Source organism: Balaenoptera acutorostrata, chromosome 4, assembly GCF_949987535.1.
Source record: "Balaenoptera acutorostrata chromosome 4, mBalAcu1.1, whole genome shotgun sequence".
Taxonomy (NCBI): domain Eukaryota; kingdom Metazoa; phylum Chordata; class Mammalia; order Artiodactyla; family Balaenopteridae; genus Balaenoptera; species Balaenoptera acutorostrata.
This window is the reverse complement of record NC_080067.1, coordinates 147593637-147611061: the sequence shown is the minus strand read 5'-3', so window position 1 is coordinate 147611061 and position 17425 is coordinate 147593637. Positions and strand designations below refer to the sequence as shown.

Here is a 17425-nt window from a genome sequence, read left to right as displayed (position 1 = left end):
TCCGTCACCATTCTGGGCTGCTCCCCTGTGTTCTGGGTTGCAACCTGGATGGGCCAGATGGTAACGCACACGTGAAGGTCCCACGCTGACCGTACCCGGGGTTTCTTTATGAACAGCCACTGCTCGTAGGAAGGACTGGTGGGTGTGTCCAGAGTGGTGCATCTGGACACTTGGAACTGGTCTTGTTTGTTTTTGTTGTCAAGTTGTTACTTGCAGACTGTTTCTCCGACAGTCTCCTAAAGGCCCCAGATGTGTTTGTGCAGATAATCCGTGGTGACCTTGGAGTTTTCATTGGGAAAGGTTTTGCCTGCAGAAACCAAGAGCTGGGTCCCGCCCTTCGCTGCAGAAATCCACTTTGAAACACTTAAGGTATTGGGAAAAGTCCAAAGTTTTCGACTGTTCTGATCCCTGTAATTGTGATTGGGGGTGTTTTTATCCCACGGTTTAAGATGTTTCCTATATGTTTTCGGCATCATCACGCTGCCATGGTTGACACAGCGAGACAGTGAGAAACTGAAGCGGAAGTTAGGCTTCACAGGTACTCGTTTGTGGGGAGAAAACCCAATTTTCATGAACTCGAGTGATAGATACAGAAGTGAGTGACAAGCTCCTAGGGGAGGCTGGAGTGACTGTTGCCCATTTGCTGAAGGGAGGGTCCATCTGGAGACTGGAAAAGAAGTTCTGGCCAAAAGTGTAATATAAACCAGTACTATAATTTACAGGGGCATCTAATTGTCTAGTCCTTGGCGTGGGTAATGCTGTAAGCCCCCCTGAGCAGTGTGAAATCCTATGCTCAAGGCCAGATCCCCGGCCGCCCCCCTTGTAGGGTGAGGCAGCTGGAGTGCACAAGGTGGACGATAGTCGTCCACAGCCACTCAGCTAGAACCTGGGACCCTGCAGTCGGGGCTCCCGCCTTCCTGGAGCGTCGTGCCCCCTTTCATAAAGATGTATCTAAACCGAGGTCACCAGGTCCTCGAGGGTCGAGGGGAAATGCACATGCACGCACTGACCACACAGAGGCCGTGGGACCCACACGCCATGCCTCTCCCTCCTCGACCTTCTGCCATCTGAGAATCAGTTCTCTGCTTATACGCACCCCACCTGGAGCGCAAGACGTGTGAGAAACAAGAACGAAAACCCAACGCCCAAGTTCCTTTCCTTTGTTGCTGGTTTTCACTCTTTATGAAACTATTTTTGTTGGCTTCAGTGGCCGAAATCTTTAGGAGGAAGAGCATGGAAACTGGACCAGACTGACTCGGTTGTCGTAGTTCTGTCCGTCAGCAGCTGGGTGGTCTGGGGTGTGAGCCAATGGCGGGGGGGCGGGGGAGGGAGGGGCACAACACCTCAGAGGACAGAATAGAGAAGGAACGTAGAACAATGCTGGATGCAGGAGAGGCATCCCACAAATGGTTGATATTATCATCTTCATGGGTCATTTTGTCTCTCACTATCATAAGCGATCAAGAGAAAATCTAGCTGCATTTCAGTTTTGATTTAGAAAAAAGTAACGTAAGGGACTACCAAAGAAACACTGTATGACAGCTGTTCTAGGATATTCCAAAGAGGAAAAATGTAAATCCTTCGGGAAAGAAAACTAAACAAAAAATCTCAACAGCGTATGTACGTAATAGTCCAAAACCGCTAAATGGAACGACACGGAAAATATTTCTGAAACTCAGAGACTGGTGAGATGGACTGAGCTGCAACATGTTCACAGCTCTCAGCTGTGTAGGACCGCCCTTCTCCTTTCCGGAACCCCAATCACCCCTTATCAAGCCAAGAGCATACTGCCTGGACCCCCGCAGGGATCACAGCACCCGCTATTCTTTTCCTTTTTCCTGTGCAGATCGCAGCCCTCCGGACATCCACCCGGCCCGGGGTGTTTCCAGGAGTCGCCTCAGGTTGAAGCTTGGAATCGCAACGTTTTGAACACTTTTCCTCGGGGAGTTGTTGGAGAACCGAAGATATACGGAGTGAAAAAAGGGAGGGACGAGACCCTGCAGAAGTCACCAGCGCAGAATCCCCTGGGGTCCCCGAGCCACGCGGTTCTCATGACGTCACTCTGACAGCCCTCACTGGTCCCTCTACCTGCTGCCACCCCTCCTTTCCGCTTTTCCCGCCCCCCCCCCGGGAATCCCCATGCCTGCCGATGTTTTCGGGGCACAGCAGAAGCTCGCCCTCCCCCGCGGCAGCTTCTGGAAGCCTCTGCTGGGGGGCGCGGTCCCTGGCCGCTCAGGTGGGGTCGGGGGCGCAGGTGGCAGCCAGCCGGGAGGTCCTGGGTCAAGTGGTGTTCGCGCTCAGGCCCCCTCGGGGGACGAGGACGGAGGCGGGCGCAGGTGTCCCACGCGCCGAGCAGGAGGCCCGGGGGAGTGGAGTCCGACCCCTGCAGGGCATCCCCGACGTGAGGCTCTCCGTCCCCGGAAATCAGCCGCGCCGCTACCCTCAGGCTCGTCCCTGAGAGCCCCTGGCGTGCCGCTCCCACCCTCGGCGGCCTGCTTCGCGGCCCGCGTCCCAGCCGACCCCGGCCCGGGCCCCGCGGTCCCGTCCCGCCCAGCATCCCGCCCCGCCCCCGCCTCCCGGGTCTCCTTTCGGCCCTGACCCCGCCCCCGCCTCCGTCCCGCCCCGCCCCCGGCCCCTCCCGACCCGGAGCGGCGCCCCCTGTCTCACCGCTTGGCCGCCTCTGGTCTCCGCGCGCTGGGAGCAGTCGGTGCCGCGCCCACGCCATCCCCGCCACCGCCGCGTACCCGTGACCGGGTCCACACGGGCTCTCCCGCCGCTCCGGGGCCGCACGTCGAATCCGCGCGGGCTTCCCCTCCCGCCGGACGCCAGGTGAAGCAACGCTCATCTCTACAGCCTCTCCGCGTCGCAGATGCCGGCTGTGGGTGTGGCCTTTGCGTCCGTCACCGCCTTTCCTGCCCCCCACGCACCTCCCCGCGCGTTCCCCGGGGTCCGTCACCGCCTTTCCTGCCCCCCACGCACCTCCCCGCGCGTTCCCCGGGGTCCGTCACCGCCTTTCCTGCCCCCCACGCACCTCCCCGCGCGTTCCCCGGGGTCCGTCACCGCCTTTCCTGCCCCCCACGCACCTCCCCGCGCGTTCCCCGGGGTCCGTCACCGCCTTTCCTGTCCCTTCCACGCGCTCCCTTGGGCCCACACCATTTTCCCTGCCGGGTAGACCCCAGGGAGAAGCAGGAGCCCACAGCGCCCTTCCTAAGGCGGCCCTGCCTGGTGGCCCCTCCCCTCCCTTAGGCTTGCCTGGGGTTGTGTTTGCTGAAATTGCTCCACCAAATGAGGCGGCCCCGTGGGATGCCCACAGCCAAGTTCCCGCGGCGAAGGGGAGTGCGTTCAAAAAGGGTGGGCTGTATGTTTCTAGAAAGTTGTCCATTTCTTCTAGGTTGTCAAATTTGTTGGCATGTAATTGTTCATAGTATTCTTTTATGGTTTTTTTGTATATCTGCAGTATCAGTTGAGATTTCTCCTTTTTCATTTCTTATTTTATTTGGGTTCTCTCTCTTTTCTTCTTGGTGAGCTTAGCCAGAGGTATGTCAATTTTGTTTACCCTTTCAAAGAACCGGCTCTTGGTTTTGTTGATTTTTTTCTGTTGTTTTTTTAATCTCTATTTTATATTTCCTCCCTGATGGTTATTATTTCCTTCTTCTGCTGACTCTACATTTTGTTTGTTCTTCTTTTTCTAATTCTTTTAGGTGCTAGGTTAGGTTGTTTAGTTGAGGTTTTTCTTGTTTTCTGATGAAGGCCTGTGTCGCTATGAACTTGTGGTTGCCAAGGGGGAAGCGGGGAGGGAGATGGATGGTCTGGGGGTTTGGGGTTGGTAGATGCAGACTATTACATTGAGAATGGATAAACAACAAGGTCCTAATCTATAGGACAGGGAATATACTCAATATCCTGTGATAAACATAATGGAAAAGAATATTAAAAAAAGAATGTCTATATGAGTATAACTGAGTCACTTTGCTGTACAGCAGAGATTGCCACTACACTGTAAGTCAACTACACTTCAATAAAAATAAAAGGGCTGGATGTTGGAAATGGCCCACTTCAGGTGTAGTGTATGAGCTCCCTCAGCCAGGAAGCCCCCATTCAGTGCTCTGTCCACCAGCACAATCCTCGCCACTTCTTCACGTCAGGGCTTGGCTTCCCCACTGCAGTCCTCTGTCCCTTTATAATTGGTCCTCTGTCCCTTTATAATCATGTTTCATTAAAAAAAAAAAAAAGTATGAGGAGCTCTGGTTGAAGCGCTTTAGAATTAACTTCCATATTAAAATGTTTCTGTGAAAATGCTCCCTACCTCCCCTTCATTCTCCTGACCCGTGCCCCTCACGGTTCTTTTCTCTATTTGTTATAAAGCCGGGTTAATGGCTTCTTTCCATGGCTGTCGCACCTGCTGGCCTGTAGGATCCTGGCAGGCTGGGACTGTGTTTATTCTCTACGTCCCCAGCGCCCAGCACAGGTGGGGCACCCAGGAAGCGCTCAGGAATAAAATATGTGTTGAACGGAGGGGTGCCTCCGAAAATGCAGAGCAGGTGAAAAGTCCAGGCTTCACTTAGTTGAACTCCCTCCGAGCATTTTAATCCCAGTGCAGTTGTGTAAGTCATCTGGGGCTGCTGTGACAAAATAGCACAGGCTGGGGGGGCTTCAATCATAGAAATTTATTTTCTCACAGTTCTGAAGGCTGGAAGCCCAAGATCAAGGTTCCTGCAGATTAGGTTCTTGGTGAGTTCTCTCTTCTAGGCTTGCAGACAGCTGACCTCTCACATGACCGAGAGTGTGCGTGCGTGCATGTGTGTGTGTGTGTGTGTGTGTGTCTGAGAGAGAGAGAGCCCTTTGGTGTGTCTTCCTCTTCTTATCAGAACACTGATCCCGTCAGGAGGCTTCACCCTCATGACCTCATCTAGACCCAGTTACCCCCAGGGATCCCACGTCCAAACACCATCATGCTGTAGGTTAGGGCTTCCACATATGAACGGGGGGTGGGGGGGCACAAGCAGTGATAATCCAAACCTGGGGTTACACGACCTTCCAGGAGCTGGAAGGAGACCTCTTATGGGGGGTCTTCTCCAAACCCTTATCTTGCCGATAAGGAAGTTGATACTCATGGGTTCAGTGACTTGCCCATGGCAATGTCTCCACACGTATGTGTTATGTACAAATCTTATCTCTTTGAAGGCCTGATCTTCAAGGGCCTCGAACTGGATTCAACTGGGAGTGATAATAAGCTTGTATTTATTCCATGAAACAATGCTTTTGGCTCCTAGCAGTAACTGTAATTCAAGTTCAGGCCACAGGATCAGGAAGAGGAATCGGATCTCCAATTATCACAGTCATCAGTGTTGACAGCTAAGGTGTGTTTGATCAACACAGGACCTGGCTGGAGAAGAGAGGTTTCCTGAGAGAAATAAAAACATAAAAATCATTCTCACAGTTAGTTCTTGACCTCAGAGGGTGGAAAAAAAGTCAGAATACCTGGTGAGGAATGCAAAGCAAAACCTCCTTGGTTGCATAGCCTTACAGCGATTGTGCCAAGGAACCTGGCTTACTCTGTTCTCATGATGGAAACGTCCCTTTTAAAAGCCAAAAGCTGCTTTTCCCTCATAAAGTCTAACAGTGACCCGTGGAGTGACAAGTAGTTAAACACACACACACGCGTGTTTTTCAAGAGGTGACAAGAAAAAATTTTAAAACCCGTTTAAGAAAAATGTCTGCCTTCTTCCTAAGGAGAGAAACAAGAGAAGTTTTCACTGACTCGGGTTCACATGGTCATCACCTTCCTCCCTTCTCTCCCCCAATATGTTAACAGAGCGGTGAATAAATGAACAGACCCTTACTCAGACCTGTGACTTCCATGATGCTCCTCCGGGGGCATTTATCACACTGTATCCCGAGGATCTGTTCCCCTTACTTGAGGACAGGAACTCTCTAAGACTTGTTTATCCAGCAACTAAAACCATACTTGGTACAGAGCAAATTTTCAATGCCATCTGAACGAATGAATGAATGAACGAACAAATGGGCTCCGGAAAGCAATGGAATAAAGTGAAGACTGCATTGGATTTGAATTGATAAATTCTGCGTTCCAATCCCAGCTCTGCCATTTTTCCAACTAGTTCCCCTAATTCTTCTAGCCCTTAGTTTTCTCACCTGTAAGACAGCATGATGTTGATGATTATTATTAACCCTCTACCTCCATAGTTTTCATAAAGATGAAATGAAAACTCACCTGCAGTTCCTGTGGGGTTTGAAGCTAATAGTGACAAGTGTAAATGGCCAGTGAGGCTTCTGGAAAGGGAGCAGAAGAGAGCCCTGGCCTGCTCCCTGGGCACCAGGGCAGACTTGGAAACCGCCAGCACGCAGAGGGAGGCCCTGGCTCTGAGCAGACCACAAAAAGCGCTTTGTCTTCAGGCTCCTCCCCGCTCCACCCCCTGCCACTGGCAGCCGGTGTTAGAAAAAAAATGTATGCTGGGCAATAGCAAGAAATGTAAAAAGTCCCCAAATACCAGCCTTCTTCCCCAGCCCACGATTTCCACCATTACGGTCGATGCTGGTGGAGGCCGCTGTTCTCAGCTGGGGACGCACATTGGATCACAAGGTGCATCTGCAGAACCAAAAGGCCTCACCCCTGAGGTTCTGATGTCATTGTCCAGGAAGGAGCCCAGGAACTGACATTTTTAGAAGAACTCTAGCTAGCTCCAGGGTATAGACAGAACTAGGTTCTACTGAGTTAGTATGTAGGGTTATTCAACCTGGGCACTGTTGCAAATAGGGCTATTACAGTGCAGTACTCTATAGCCGATTGTGTTGATTGGGTACCTAGGCTAACTTTGCTGGACTTGCGAACAAATTGGACTTACGATCGTGCTTTCGGAACGGAACTCGTTCATGTGTAGGGGACTTACTCTAGTTTAGGCATTTTCATGTTACCTGGCTTGTCATCTGGAGTGTAATCCTCTCTGCCAGACCACAAGTTCCGCGACCACAGATAGGGCCCTTGACCCGTTCACAGCGGAATCCCCAGGGCCTTGGACAGGACCCGGTCACAGCTGGCACTCCCTAAATATTTCTTCAATGACTGGACAAATGACCGAGCAAATAGATAAGCCCCGTGTTTGTTTTAACCATAGCTGCAGGGAATACCTCTTCCTTCTTCCTCTCCCCGTGACGAATTGATTGACTGTATATTTACCTGCTTTTTAAAAATCTACTTGAGGTTTCCCCAATAAAGGACCCAAAAGAAAGCCTTAATTTTGCTGTTCCTGGTGGGGGGTGGAGTTCTGTTGCTTGGATTCACTTTCTTCTCTTTTAAAGATGTTAAAAACTGCTGCTACTCACACCTCCTATTGCTTTGAAGACTTCAGCTTAGTGAATGCTTTCATTCATTCATTTGTTCATATATTCAATGAAAGAACATCAACTGAGTTACTGCTACCTGTCAGGCAACACGGCAAGTGCTGGGACAGAAAGATAAGCATAGCCTGTGTCATGCAAACCTGAGTGCCCATGGTCAGGTGGCCGCTAGCATCCGGATCTTATAGGGAGGGGATTGTCAGAGGGACCCTGCCCACATCAGTCACATAGCTGCCCCATGGAAGCCTTAGAAGAGCAGGCCTGAGGCTCAGCATGTGAGCTAGTTTCACGGGACGAGGGAAACACAGGCCTTACTGATGAATGACGCAAGGCCGACCAGCTCAGGAATCATGAGACCAGCCCCCCGGGCCACCGCACGTGTGACCCACTCGCATGGCCGTCTCCATCCTGGAGGGGCTAGAAAAGTTCAAAGCGCCTTCCCTGCTCGGTGCACAGATGGACGCCTGGGAGGGGCTGGAGGGCATAGGTGAGCTCACCGGAGGCTCACAGCAGCTCTCCAAGAGTGAAACTGACATGTGTTTTTCTTCTCTTTTTTCTTATTTTGGCCATGCTGCATGGCTTGCAGGATCTCAGTTCCCTAACCAGGGATTGAAGCTGGGCCCTCAGCAGTGAAAGCCCGGAGTCCTAACCACTGGACCGCCAGGGAATTCTGAAAACTGACAGGTTTTTGCCAAGCGCAGGTACAGAAGTGGCTCTCAACACGCATACCTAGTACACCTAAGATGTTTACTGTCTGAGGATTCAAAATGTTTTAGTGAGATTGTAAAAGGCACAGAGAAACACAGCAAGCAACCATTCATTCACTGATCCAGAAAAGAGTTATTATATTCCGGAAGCCAGGCATAGAGCAGGATTCTGGTGAAACAGTGCCGACCCCCTCCGCTGCCTGCTTCCTGGCAGGTGACAGTCAGGCCAGGACATGGGCCGAGCTGACCAACATCATCAGGGGGGGAGTGCTTGGTTTTTATCCCATCTCAGGGGGACCTGGAGGGCTTCCAGGGGGAGATGAGGCCGGGCTGGGGCCTGAAGGACAGGCAGTAACCAGGCAGGGTGTTTCCTGATGGTGGGGTTTGGGGAGAGGGTGTTATCTAGACCTTGCTACTTAAGGGGCCCCACGGAACAGCATCACATCACTGGGAGCTTGTCAGGAGGCCCAGCCCCAGACCTACAGGATCAGAGCATGCATTTTAACAAGATCCCGGGTGATGTAAAGCACTAATGCTCCCAAGGCAGAGCAAACTTGAAACCCCAAGGGAAAAATGGGCCAAACAAAAGAAGCAACAGTTCACAAAATGTGTGATACACAGAAGAAAAAGATGAATCTTACAAATAAGCAGATGCTTCCAAAATTAGCAAGGATTTAACAAATAATAATATTAACAGCAGTCAGGTGACTGATTTCATCCACTGATGAGTGGAGTGTGAATTTGAATAGCTTCACTGGAAAAGTATCCAAACAAAGCCCTGACCCGACAGACCCTCCGCTTTTTACAACACGGGGCTGTCATCTGCTCCAGCTGTCTTGATCAGGTGACCAGAGAATCCAAGGAAATAGTGAAAGTGCAGAGGTGACCCAGAAAATGCTATTCAAACCAAATGCTATTCAAACAATCAAAACACGGATTGGATATTGTCACGGTTGCCGTGTAGGAATCTGAGATTCCTACCCTTTCACACTCCTAAACCAGGACAAATCATCATTTTTCTAGCATGGCTTAGAACTGGTTCTCTTTGGAACTGGGTGCCAGGCTGAATCCCTTCCCGTACGCTTCGTGCATTACACCTGTTCCATTCCCAGCAGGGAAGATCCAGTCAGCCCACCGCAGCTGGCATGGCCGGCATGTGCTCTGGTTGTTTGGAGTCTGTTGTGTGCCAGTTATTACATAATTTGATGATTGTTCCTACCTCCAGGTACTGTGAATGCAGAATGCAGGCTACCTAGACACAGGAGTGTGACAGGTGTGTCCTGGGAGAGGTAGAGTCAGGTCAGACTGGGGCTGGCCTTGAGTACTTGTATACCGATTTTTCTTCTGCAGCTGCCATGAGCCATGGAAGTGTTTAGGCTGGGAGTGGTCCAGCTCATACAGAAGGTGGTTTCAAGATGGGATGAGGAGACGAATATGGGAACCAACTCAAGAGCCCAGAGGACAGAGGGTTACAACAATCCTGGTGAGGGTGGGGGAGTCTGAGCTCTTTAGGAGGTAGGGCCAAAAGCGATTTGGGGTGGGGAATAAGGAAAGGGAGGGCATGGGATGATTCAGGATTCCTGCCCAGTTTGTGGTGGCCGGAGGGGTTGCCATCCACCAAGACAGAGAACGAAATAAGAACAGGGTCAAGTGGGAGAAAATAATGAGCAAGTTGCTTTTTCAATAGTTTTTCCTCATTGTAAAAGTAATATATATTTAGAAAACATAGAATTTTAAGGGCTTCCCTGGTGGCGCAGTGGTTGAGAATCCGCCTGCCAATGCAGGGGACACGGGTTCGAGCCCTGGTCTGGGAAGATCCCACATGCCGCGGAGCAACTGGGCCCGTGAGCCACAATCACTGAGCCTGCGCGTCTGGAGCCTGTGCTCGGCAACAAGAGAGGACGTGATGGTGAGAGGCCCGCGCACCGCGATGAAGAGTGGCCCCCACTTGCCACAACTAGAGAAAGCCCTCACACAGAAACGAAGACCCAACACAGCCATAAATAAATAAATAAATAAATAAATAAAATTTAAAAAAAAAAAAAAAAAAAAAAAAAAAAAAAAAAAAAAAAAAAAAGAATTTTAAAAAGAATATTGTAAATCACCTGGAGTTTTTTTGAAATAACTTCTCTGACTTTTTGGTGCATTTTTTTTTTCCAGTCTTCGGTCTCTCTCTGTCTTTTTTTTACCCTTCCTTAAATTTTTTTTTTAAACTGAAGTATAGTTGATTTCCAGTGTTGTGTTAGTTTCTGGTGTACAGCAAAGTGATCCTGGAATTCCCTGGTGCTCCAGTGGTTAGGACTCCATGCTTCTACTGCAGGGGGCACGGGTTCAACCCCTGGTCGGGAAACTAAGATCCTACATGCCGTGTGGTGCAACCAAAGGAAAAAAAAAAAAGAAAGAAAGAAAAAGGAAAAAACAACCCTGGAAGACCAGACATCTAGTATGAACATGGGCATGTTAGATAGCAACCCTCCCTGCTTCTCTTGGAAGTCACAGAAGAGAAACCAGAAAAATGAAACAAAAAATGAACTTCATGCCCTGAACCCTGCATTTTCAGTGTAAGTAGGAGGGAGAGAGAAGCTGCAGATGGAAACAATGTGTTGAAGCTGCCAGAAGTAGCTGAGAGGGGGCAGAGGCCACGGGGAAGGAATGAAGTGATAAAGGATGGCCAGTGCTTACAGGTTCCAGCAGCACCCAGCCTCAGAAGGCACCAGAAAACATTCATTTCCCCACACGAGGGGCTCACACTGAAGTGTGAAAGCCTGTTCCTTCTTTTCAACAAGGGAAAAGGGAAGGAGAGGGACCAGGGCTGATGGCACTCCTGGGAGAATCAGAAGAACCAGGGCTGTGAAACTGCACACACACATTCCACACTTCCAGAAAACAGTCCACTTATTTGGCAGCCGAGAAAGAGAGAATATTAGAATTGTGAGACTCGGAGGTTGGGTGAAACCTACACTTGCTGCTCCATTGGAACCTCCAGCAAGTAGCTGTTCTACAGTTCCATGAGTGAGTGTCTGATCTAAAAAAGCAACTCAAGCATAATTATGAGCAGGTGTTATTTTTTTTAAAAAGTGTGAAAAAGAGGAACAAAACTTACCATCTAATGAAGAACACTCACCAGAAAAAGGTCTTCAGAAAGCAGGTAGAGAACAGAAGCATGTGTTTCATCACAAATTTTTTTTTAAAAAAACCAAAAACAACTCATTGAAGCAATTCCTTCCATTGCTTCATATGAAGGAGGCCCATATGAAGATGTGCAAAGTTAGGGGAAATAGCAAAATCACTGGAGGAGATAAAATTCAAGCTGACCAAACTCAAGAAAAGACCTGGAAGAAAAAGGTGAAGTCACTCAGAGAAGCCCCAGAGAAAATAAATGCTTATGAAAACCTAGTAGGAACACAGTAGACGGAAATGAGGCAAGTGAAAAAGGAGTCAAGATGTTGGAGGGCTCAGAGGATGTGCAGTTCATCTCCCCACAAATGCATCAAGAATACATCCACAAATGGAACAATTCTCACAAAGCACTGCCTGAACACCAGCAGAGGACCTCGGACACCTAAAAGATCCCTGCATAACCAGGCAGGACAAAGGAAAGAAGAAGGGAAAAGGAAGAGGAGAGGAAGTGGGACAGGACCTGCGTCCCTGGTGGGAGGGAGCTGAAGGAGAGGAGAGGTTCCCGCATCTGGGGAAGACCCTCTCCAGCGGGGACATCAGTTGGGACAGAATGGGAGCTTCGGCGGCAGTCGGAGGAGAGTGCAGCAACTGGTCTGTGGCAGGGAGGACAGAGTGAGACCTACACAGATGGTCCGTGCCACAGCCCTGTGAGCCCCAGCCTGAGATGGGTGTCCGCTGGTGTGCACAGGGTCTGGGTGCTGGAACGTGGGGTTTGGAGAGCAGACCCAGGGAGGGGACTGCTGTTGGCTGCAAGGAGACAGCCTGAGGGGACGGGAGTGAGGAGCTCTGCAACCTGGAATGCTTGTGTAGGAAACCCAGACTGCCACAGAAGTGAAGTGCCTTTGTTGAGTGATGCGCAAGGGGTGGGGCCACCACTGCAGCCTCTCCCCACACACCGGCTGCTGCCTCCCCAGGCACTAGGAAGGGCTCCTGCCGGGGCCTGCTCTCTTGTGCCCGTGGCTGCAGGCTCCCCGGCACAACCCATCCCCACCCGGGCTCCTATGACCCCAGCTGCTGCCACCTCCTCCTCTGAAGACTGTCCCCACCACAGCGGGCACTCTCACAACCCAGCCACCATCACCTCCATGTCCCCTCCTTGCCGGGGAGGAATTGTGTGCTCCGTGGCAGCCTCGGGAACAGACCCCTGTGGGTGGCCCACATTCAGAGGTGGGGCTGAAACCACAGCTGAGCCCCAGGGGCTGTGCAACTAAGGAGGAAAAGCTGAAATCTCTCCTTGCAGCTGGGCAAACCACAAATTGACACCCCTGTGACCAGCTTTGTAAACCCAGCACTTACAGAACATCTGAATGGACAATGAGTGCTCCCATAGCCAAGATGGGTCTAGCTTTAGCAGCTGTAGACTTTGTGGGCACATACACATGAGGGTTGGGCCAGGCCAGAGTCTGAGATGCTCCCATCGTGCCCACAGCGGGTCCAGATCCATAATTACTGCAATCCTGGGACCTGACTTCAGTGGAGCTATGCTGGTGGCCTGGTGAAAGCAACGTCTGCGAGACACCAGGGCCAGTTGCTGGCATGCCCATGGTTAAGGTGGGGCTGAGAGCAGTGCCAACAACAGTGTAATATGAGAGGTCGCACAATGGGTGAAAGGTGACACAACAGACCACACCCACAGGTGAACAGTGGCTTCTCTCCCAGTGGGAGTGCTCCAATCCCAACTACCTTGCACCACAGATCGGAAACCCAGCTAAGAAACAGATCTGAGGACCTCTACTCCAATAACTAGGGAGCAGACCCTGCCCCTGACAGGCAGGGACAACCACAGAGCAAAGGAGAGGCCCTGTTCAATATCCAGTGCAGGCTCTGGTCACCACAACATCAGTCACACCTCCTATCAGAGGGGATAATGGCCAGCATACATGGAGGAAAGAGGTGGCAGACATCTATACTAAAAACAACCCTCACACCAAAAAATATTAGATCCACACAGGCTACAAAGGGACACTCCCACAGAAAAATAGCCCTCCAAGACAGTCTGAGGGTCTGGCATTGGGTGGAAGAACCCCCAGAGCATTTAGCTTGAAGGTCAGCAGGGCTTGAGGGAAGGAGATCCTCAGGGCTAGGGGAAAAAGAAACTCCACTCTTGCAGGGTGCACACAAGGTCTCATGTGCACTGGGACCCAGCACAAAGCAGTACCTCCATAGGAACCTGGGCTACACCTACCTAGGGAGGGTCTCCTGGGGAAGCAAAGGTTGACTATAGCTCACTGTTGAGGCAAGGGCACTGATAGTGGAAGCCCCAGGGAATACTGATTGGAGTGAGCTCTCCCGAAGGTCCACACTTCAGCACCAAGACCCGGCCCCACCCAACAACCTGCAAGATCCACTGCTGGAAAGCCTCAGGCCAAACAAGACAGCCCCACCCATCAGAAGACAAGCTGCATAAAGTTGTACTGAGTTCATAGCCACCTCAAAACACACCCCTTGACACGGCCCTGACCATCAGAGGGACAAGACCCAGCTCCATCCACCAGAGGGCAGGCACCAGTCCCTCCCACCAGGAAGCCTGCACAAGCCCCTGGACCAACCTCACCAACGAGGGGGCAGACACCAGAAGCAAGAGGATCTACAATCCTGCAGCCTGTGGAAAGGAGACCACAAGCATAGAAAGTTAGACAAAATGAGACGACAGAGAAATATGTTGCAAACGAAGGAATAAGATAAAAACCCAGAAGAACAACTGAACGAAGAGGAGATAGGCAATCTACCTGAAAAAGATTTCAGAGTAATGAAAGTAAAGATGATCCAAAATCTCATAAAAAGAATGGACACACAGACCAGGAAGACACAATAAATGTTTAACAAAGATTTAAAGAACACAGAGATGAATAACACAACAACCGAAATGAAAAATACCCTAGAAGGAATCAATAGCAGAATAACTGAGGCAGAAGAACGAATAAGTGAGCTGGAAGACAGAGTGGTGGAAATCAATGCCAGAAAACAGAATAAAGAAAAAAGAATGAAAAGAAATGAGGAAAGTCTCAGAGACCTCTGGGACAACATTAAATGCACCAACATTCTCATTATAGGGGTCCCAGCAGGAGAAGAGAAAGAGAAAGGGCCTGAGAAAATATTTGAAAATATTATAGCCCAAAACTTCCTTAACATGAGAAAGGAAACACTCACTCAAGTCCAGGAAGCTCAGAGAGTCCCATATAGGATGAACCCAAGGAGGAACATGATGAGACACATATTAATCAAACTGACAAAAATTAAAGACAAAGAAAAAATATTAAAAGCAACAAGAGAAAAGCAACAGATAACATACAAGAGAATCCCCATAAGGTTATCAGCTGATTTTTCAGCAGAAACTCTGCACACCAGAAGGGAATGGCACAATATATTTCAAGTGATGAAAGGGAAAAACTACAACAAAGAATACTTTACCCAGCAAGGCTGTCGTGCAGATTCTACAGAGAAATCAAAAGCTTTACAGACAAGCAAAAGCTAAGAGAATTCAGCAACACCAAACCAGCTTTACAACAAATGCTGGAACTTCTCTAGGCAGCAAAGAGACCAGCAACTTAAAGCAACCTTGTACATATATAGACTGCTATATCAAAACTTCATGGGAACAGCAAACCCAAAAACTGCAATAGATACACACACGTGAAAGAAAAAGCAACCCAAACACAACACTAAAGATGGTCATCAAACCACAGGAGAAGAGAACAAAAGAGGCACGGCAGAAAAAAGACTTAAAAAAACAAACCCAAAACAATTAAGAAAATGGCAATAGGAACATACATATTGATAATTACCTTGAATGTAAATGTATTAAATGCTGCAACCAAAAGACATAGACTGGCTGAATGGATACAAAAACAAGACCCATATATATGCTGTCTACAAGAGACCAACTTCAGATCTAGGGACACATACAGACTGAAAGTGAGGGGATGGTAAAAAATATTCCATGAAAATGGAAATCAAAAGAAAGCTGGAGTAGCAATACGCATATCAAACAAAATAGACTTTAAAATACTGTTACAAGAGACAAGGAAGGACACTACATAATGATCAAGGGATCAATCCAAGAAGAAGATAGAACAATTGTAAATATGTATGCACCAAACATAGGAGCACCTCAATAAGGCAAATGCTAACAGGCATAAAAGGGGAAATCAACAATTAATAGTGGGGGACTTTAACACCCCATTTACACCAATGGACAGATCATCAAGACAGAAAATTAATAAGGAAACACAAGCCATAAATGACACATTAGACCAGATAGACTTAATTGATATTTATAGGACATTCCATCCAAAAGCAGCAGAATACAATTTCTTCTCAAGTGCACATGGAACATTCTCCAGGAATAGATCACTTCTTGGTCCACAAATCAAGCTTTGGTATATTAAGAAAATTGAAATCATATCAAGCATCTTTTCCGACCACAATGCTATGAGATTAGAAATCAATTACAGGGAAAAAATACTGTAAAAAACACAAACACATGGAGGCTAAACAATATGTTACTAAACAACCAATTGATCACTGAAAAAATCAAAGAGGAAATAAAAAAATACCTAGAGACAAATGACAATGAAAACACCATGATCCAAAAACCTATAGGATGCAGCAAAAGCTGTTCTAAGAGGGAAGTTTATAGCAATACAATCTTACCTCAGGAAACAAGAAAAATCTCAAATAAAGACCAATCACAAGCACTGCAATTTAAACTGTGATTTAAAAACTTCCAACAAGCAAAAGTTCAGGACCAGAAGGCCTAGCAGGTGAATTCTATCAAACATTTAGAGAAGAGCTAACACCCATCCTTCTCAAACTCTTCCAAAAAATTGCAGACGAAGGAACACTCCCAAGCTCATTCTACAAGGCCACCATCACCTTGATACCAAAGCCAGACAAAGATATCGCAAAAAAAGAAAATTACAGGCCAATATCATTGAGGAACATAGACACGAAAATCCTCAATAAAATACTAGCAGACCGAATCCAACAACATATTAAAATGATCATACACCGTGATCAAGTGGGATTTATACCACGGATGCAAGGATTCCTCAATATGCGTAAATCAATCAGTGTGATATATCACATTAACAAACTGAAGAATAAAACCCATATGATCATTTCAATAGATGCTGAAAAATTCAACACCCACTTATGATAAAAACTCTCCAGAAAGTGCCCATAGTGGGAACATACCTCAACATAATAAAGGCCATATATGACAAACCCACAGCAAACATCATTCTCAGTGGTGAAAAACTAAAAGCATTTTCTCTAAGATCAGGAACAAGACAAGGATTTCCACTCTCACCACTTTTATTCAATATAATTTTGGAAGTCCTAGCCATGGCATTCAGAGAAGAAAAAGAAATAAAAGGAATCCAAACTGGAAAAGAAGAAGTAAAACTGTCGCTGTTTGCAGATGACATGATAGTATACATAGAAAATCCTAAAGATGTTACCAGAAAACTACTAGAGCTCATCAATGAGTTTGGTAAAGTTTCAGGATACAAAATTAATGCACAGAAATCTCTTGCATTCCTATATACTATCAATGAAAGACCAGAAAGAGAAATTTAGGAAACGATCCCATTTACCATTGCATCAAAAAGAAAAATATACCTCGGAATAAACTTACCTAAGGAGGCAAAAGACCTGAACTCAGAAAACTATAAGATACTGATGAAAGAAATCAAAGGTGACACAAACGGATGGAGAGATATACCACGTTCCTGGATTGGAAGAATCAATATTGTCAAAATGGCTATACTACACAAAGTAATCTATAGATTAGATGCAATCCCTATCAAATTACCAATAGCGTTTTCACAGAATTCGAACCAAAAAATTTACAATTTGTATGGAAACACAAAAGACCCTGAATGGCCAAAGCAATCTTGAGAAAGAAAAACAGAGCCAGAGGAATCAGGCTCGCTGACTTCAGACTGTACTACAAAGCTACAGTAATCAAAACAGTATATTTCTGGCACAAAAACAGAGATACAGATCAATGGAACAGAATAGAAAGTCCAGAGATAAACTCATGCACTTATGGTCACACTAATATATGACAAAGGAGGCAAGAATATACAATGGAGAAAAGACAGTCTCTTCAATAAGTGGTGCTGGGAAAACTGGACAGCTACATGTAAAAGAATAAAATTAGAACATTCTCTAAC

General features: G+C 47.9%; 1 protein-coding gene across 1 annotated transcript in view; it reads right to left on the bottom strand.

The window, feature by feature from the left end:
• The window catches only part of FAM3B (FAM3 metabolism regulating signaling molecule B), a 54968-nt gene extending 52130 nt beyond the window's left edge, over positions 1-2838 (bottom strand). Inside the window, exon 1 of the mRNA XM_057545667.1 lies at positions 2668-2838. Within this exon, the coding sequence (XP_057401650.1) occupies positions 2668-2725 (58 nt within the window). The 5' untranslated portion in view covers positions 2726-2838. The remainder of the gene's footprint in view (positions 1-2667) is intronic.
• Between the last annotated feature and the right edge of the window lie 14587 nt (positions 2839-17425).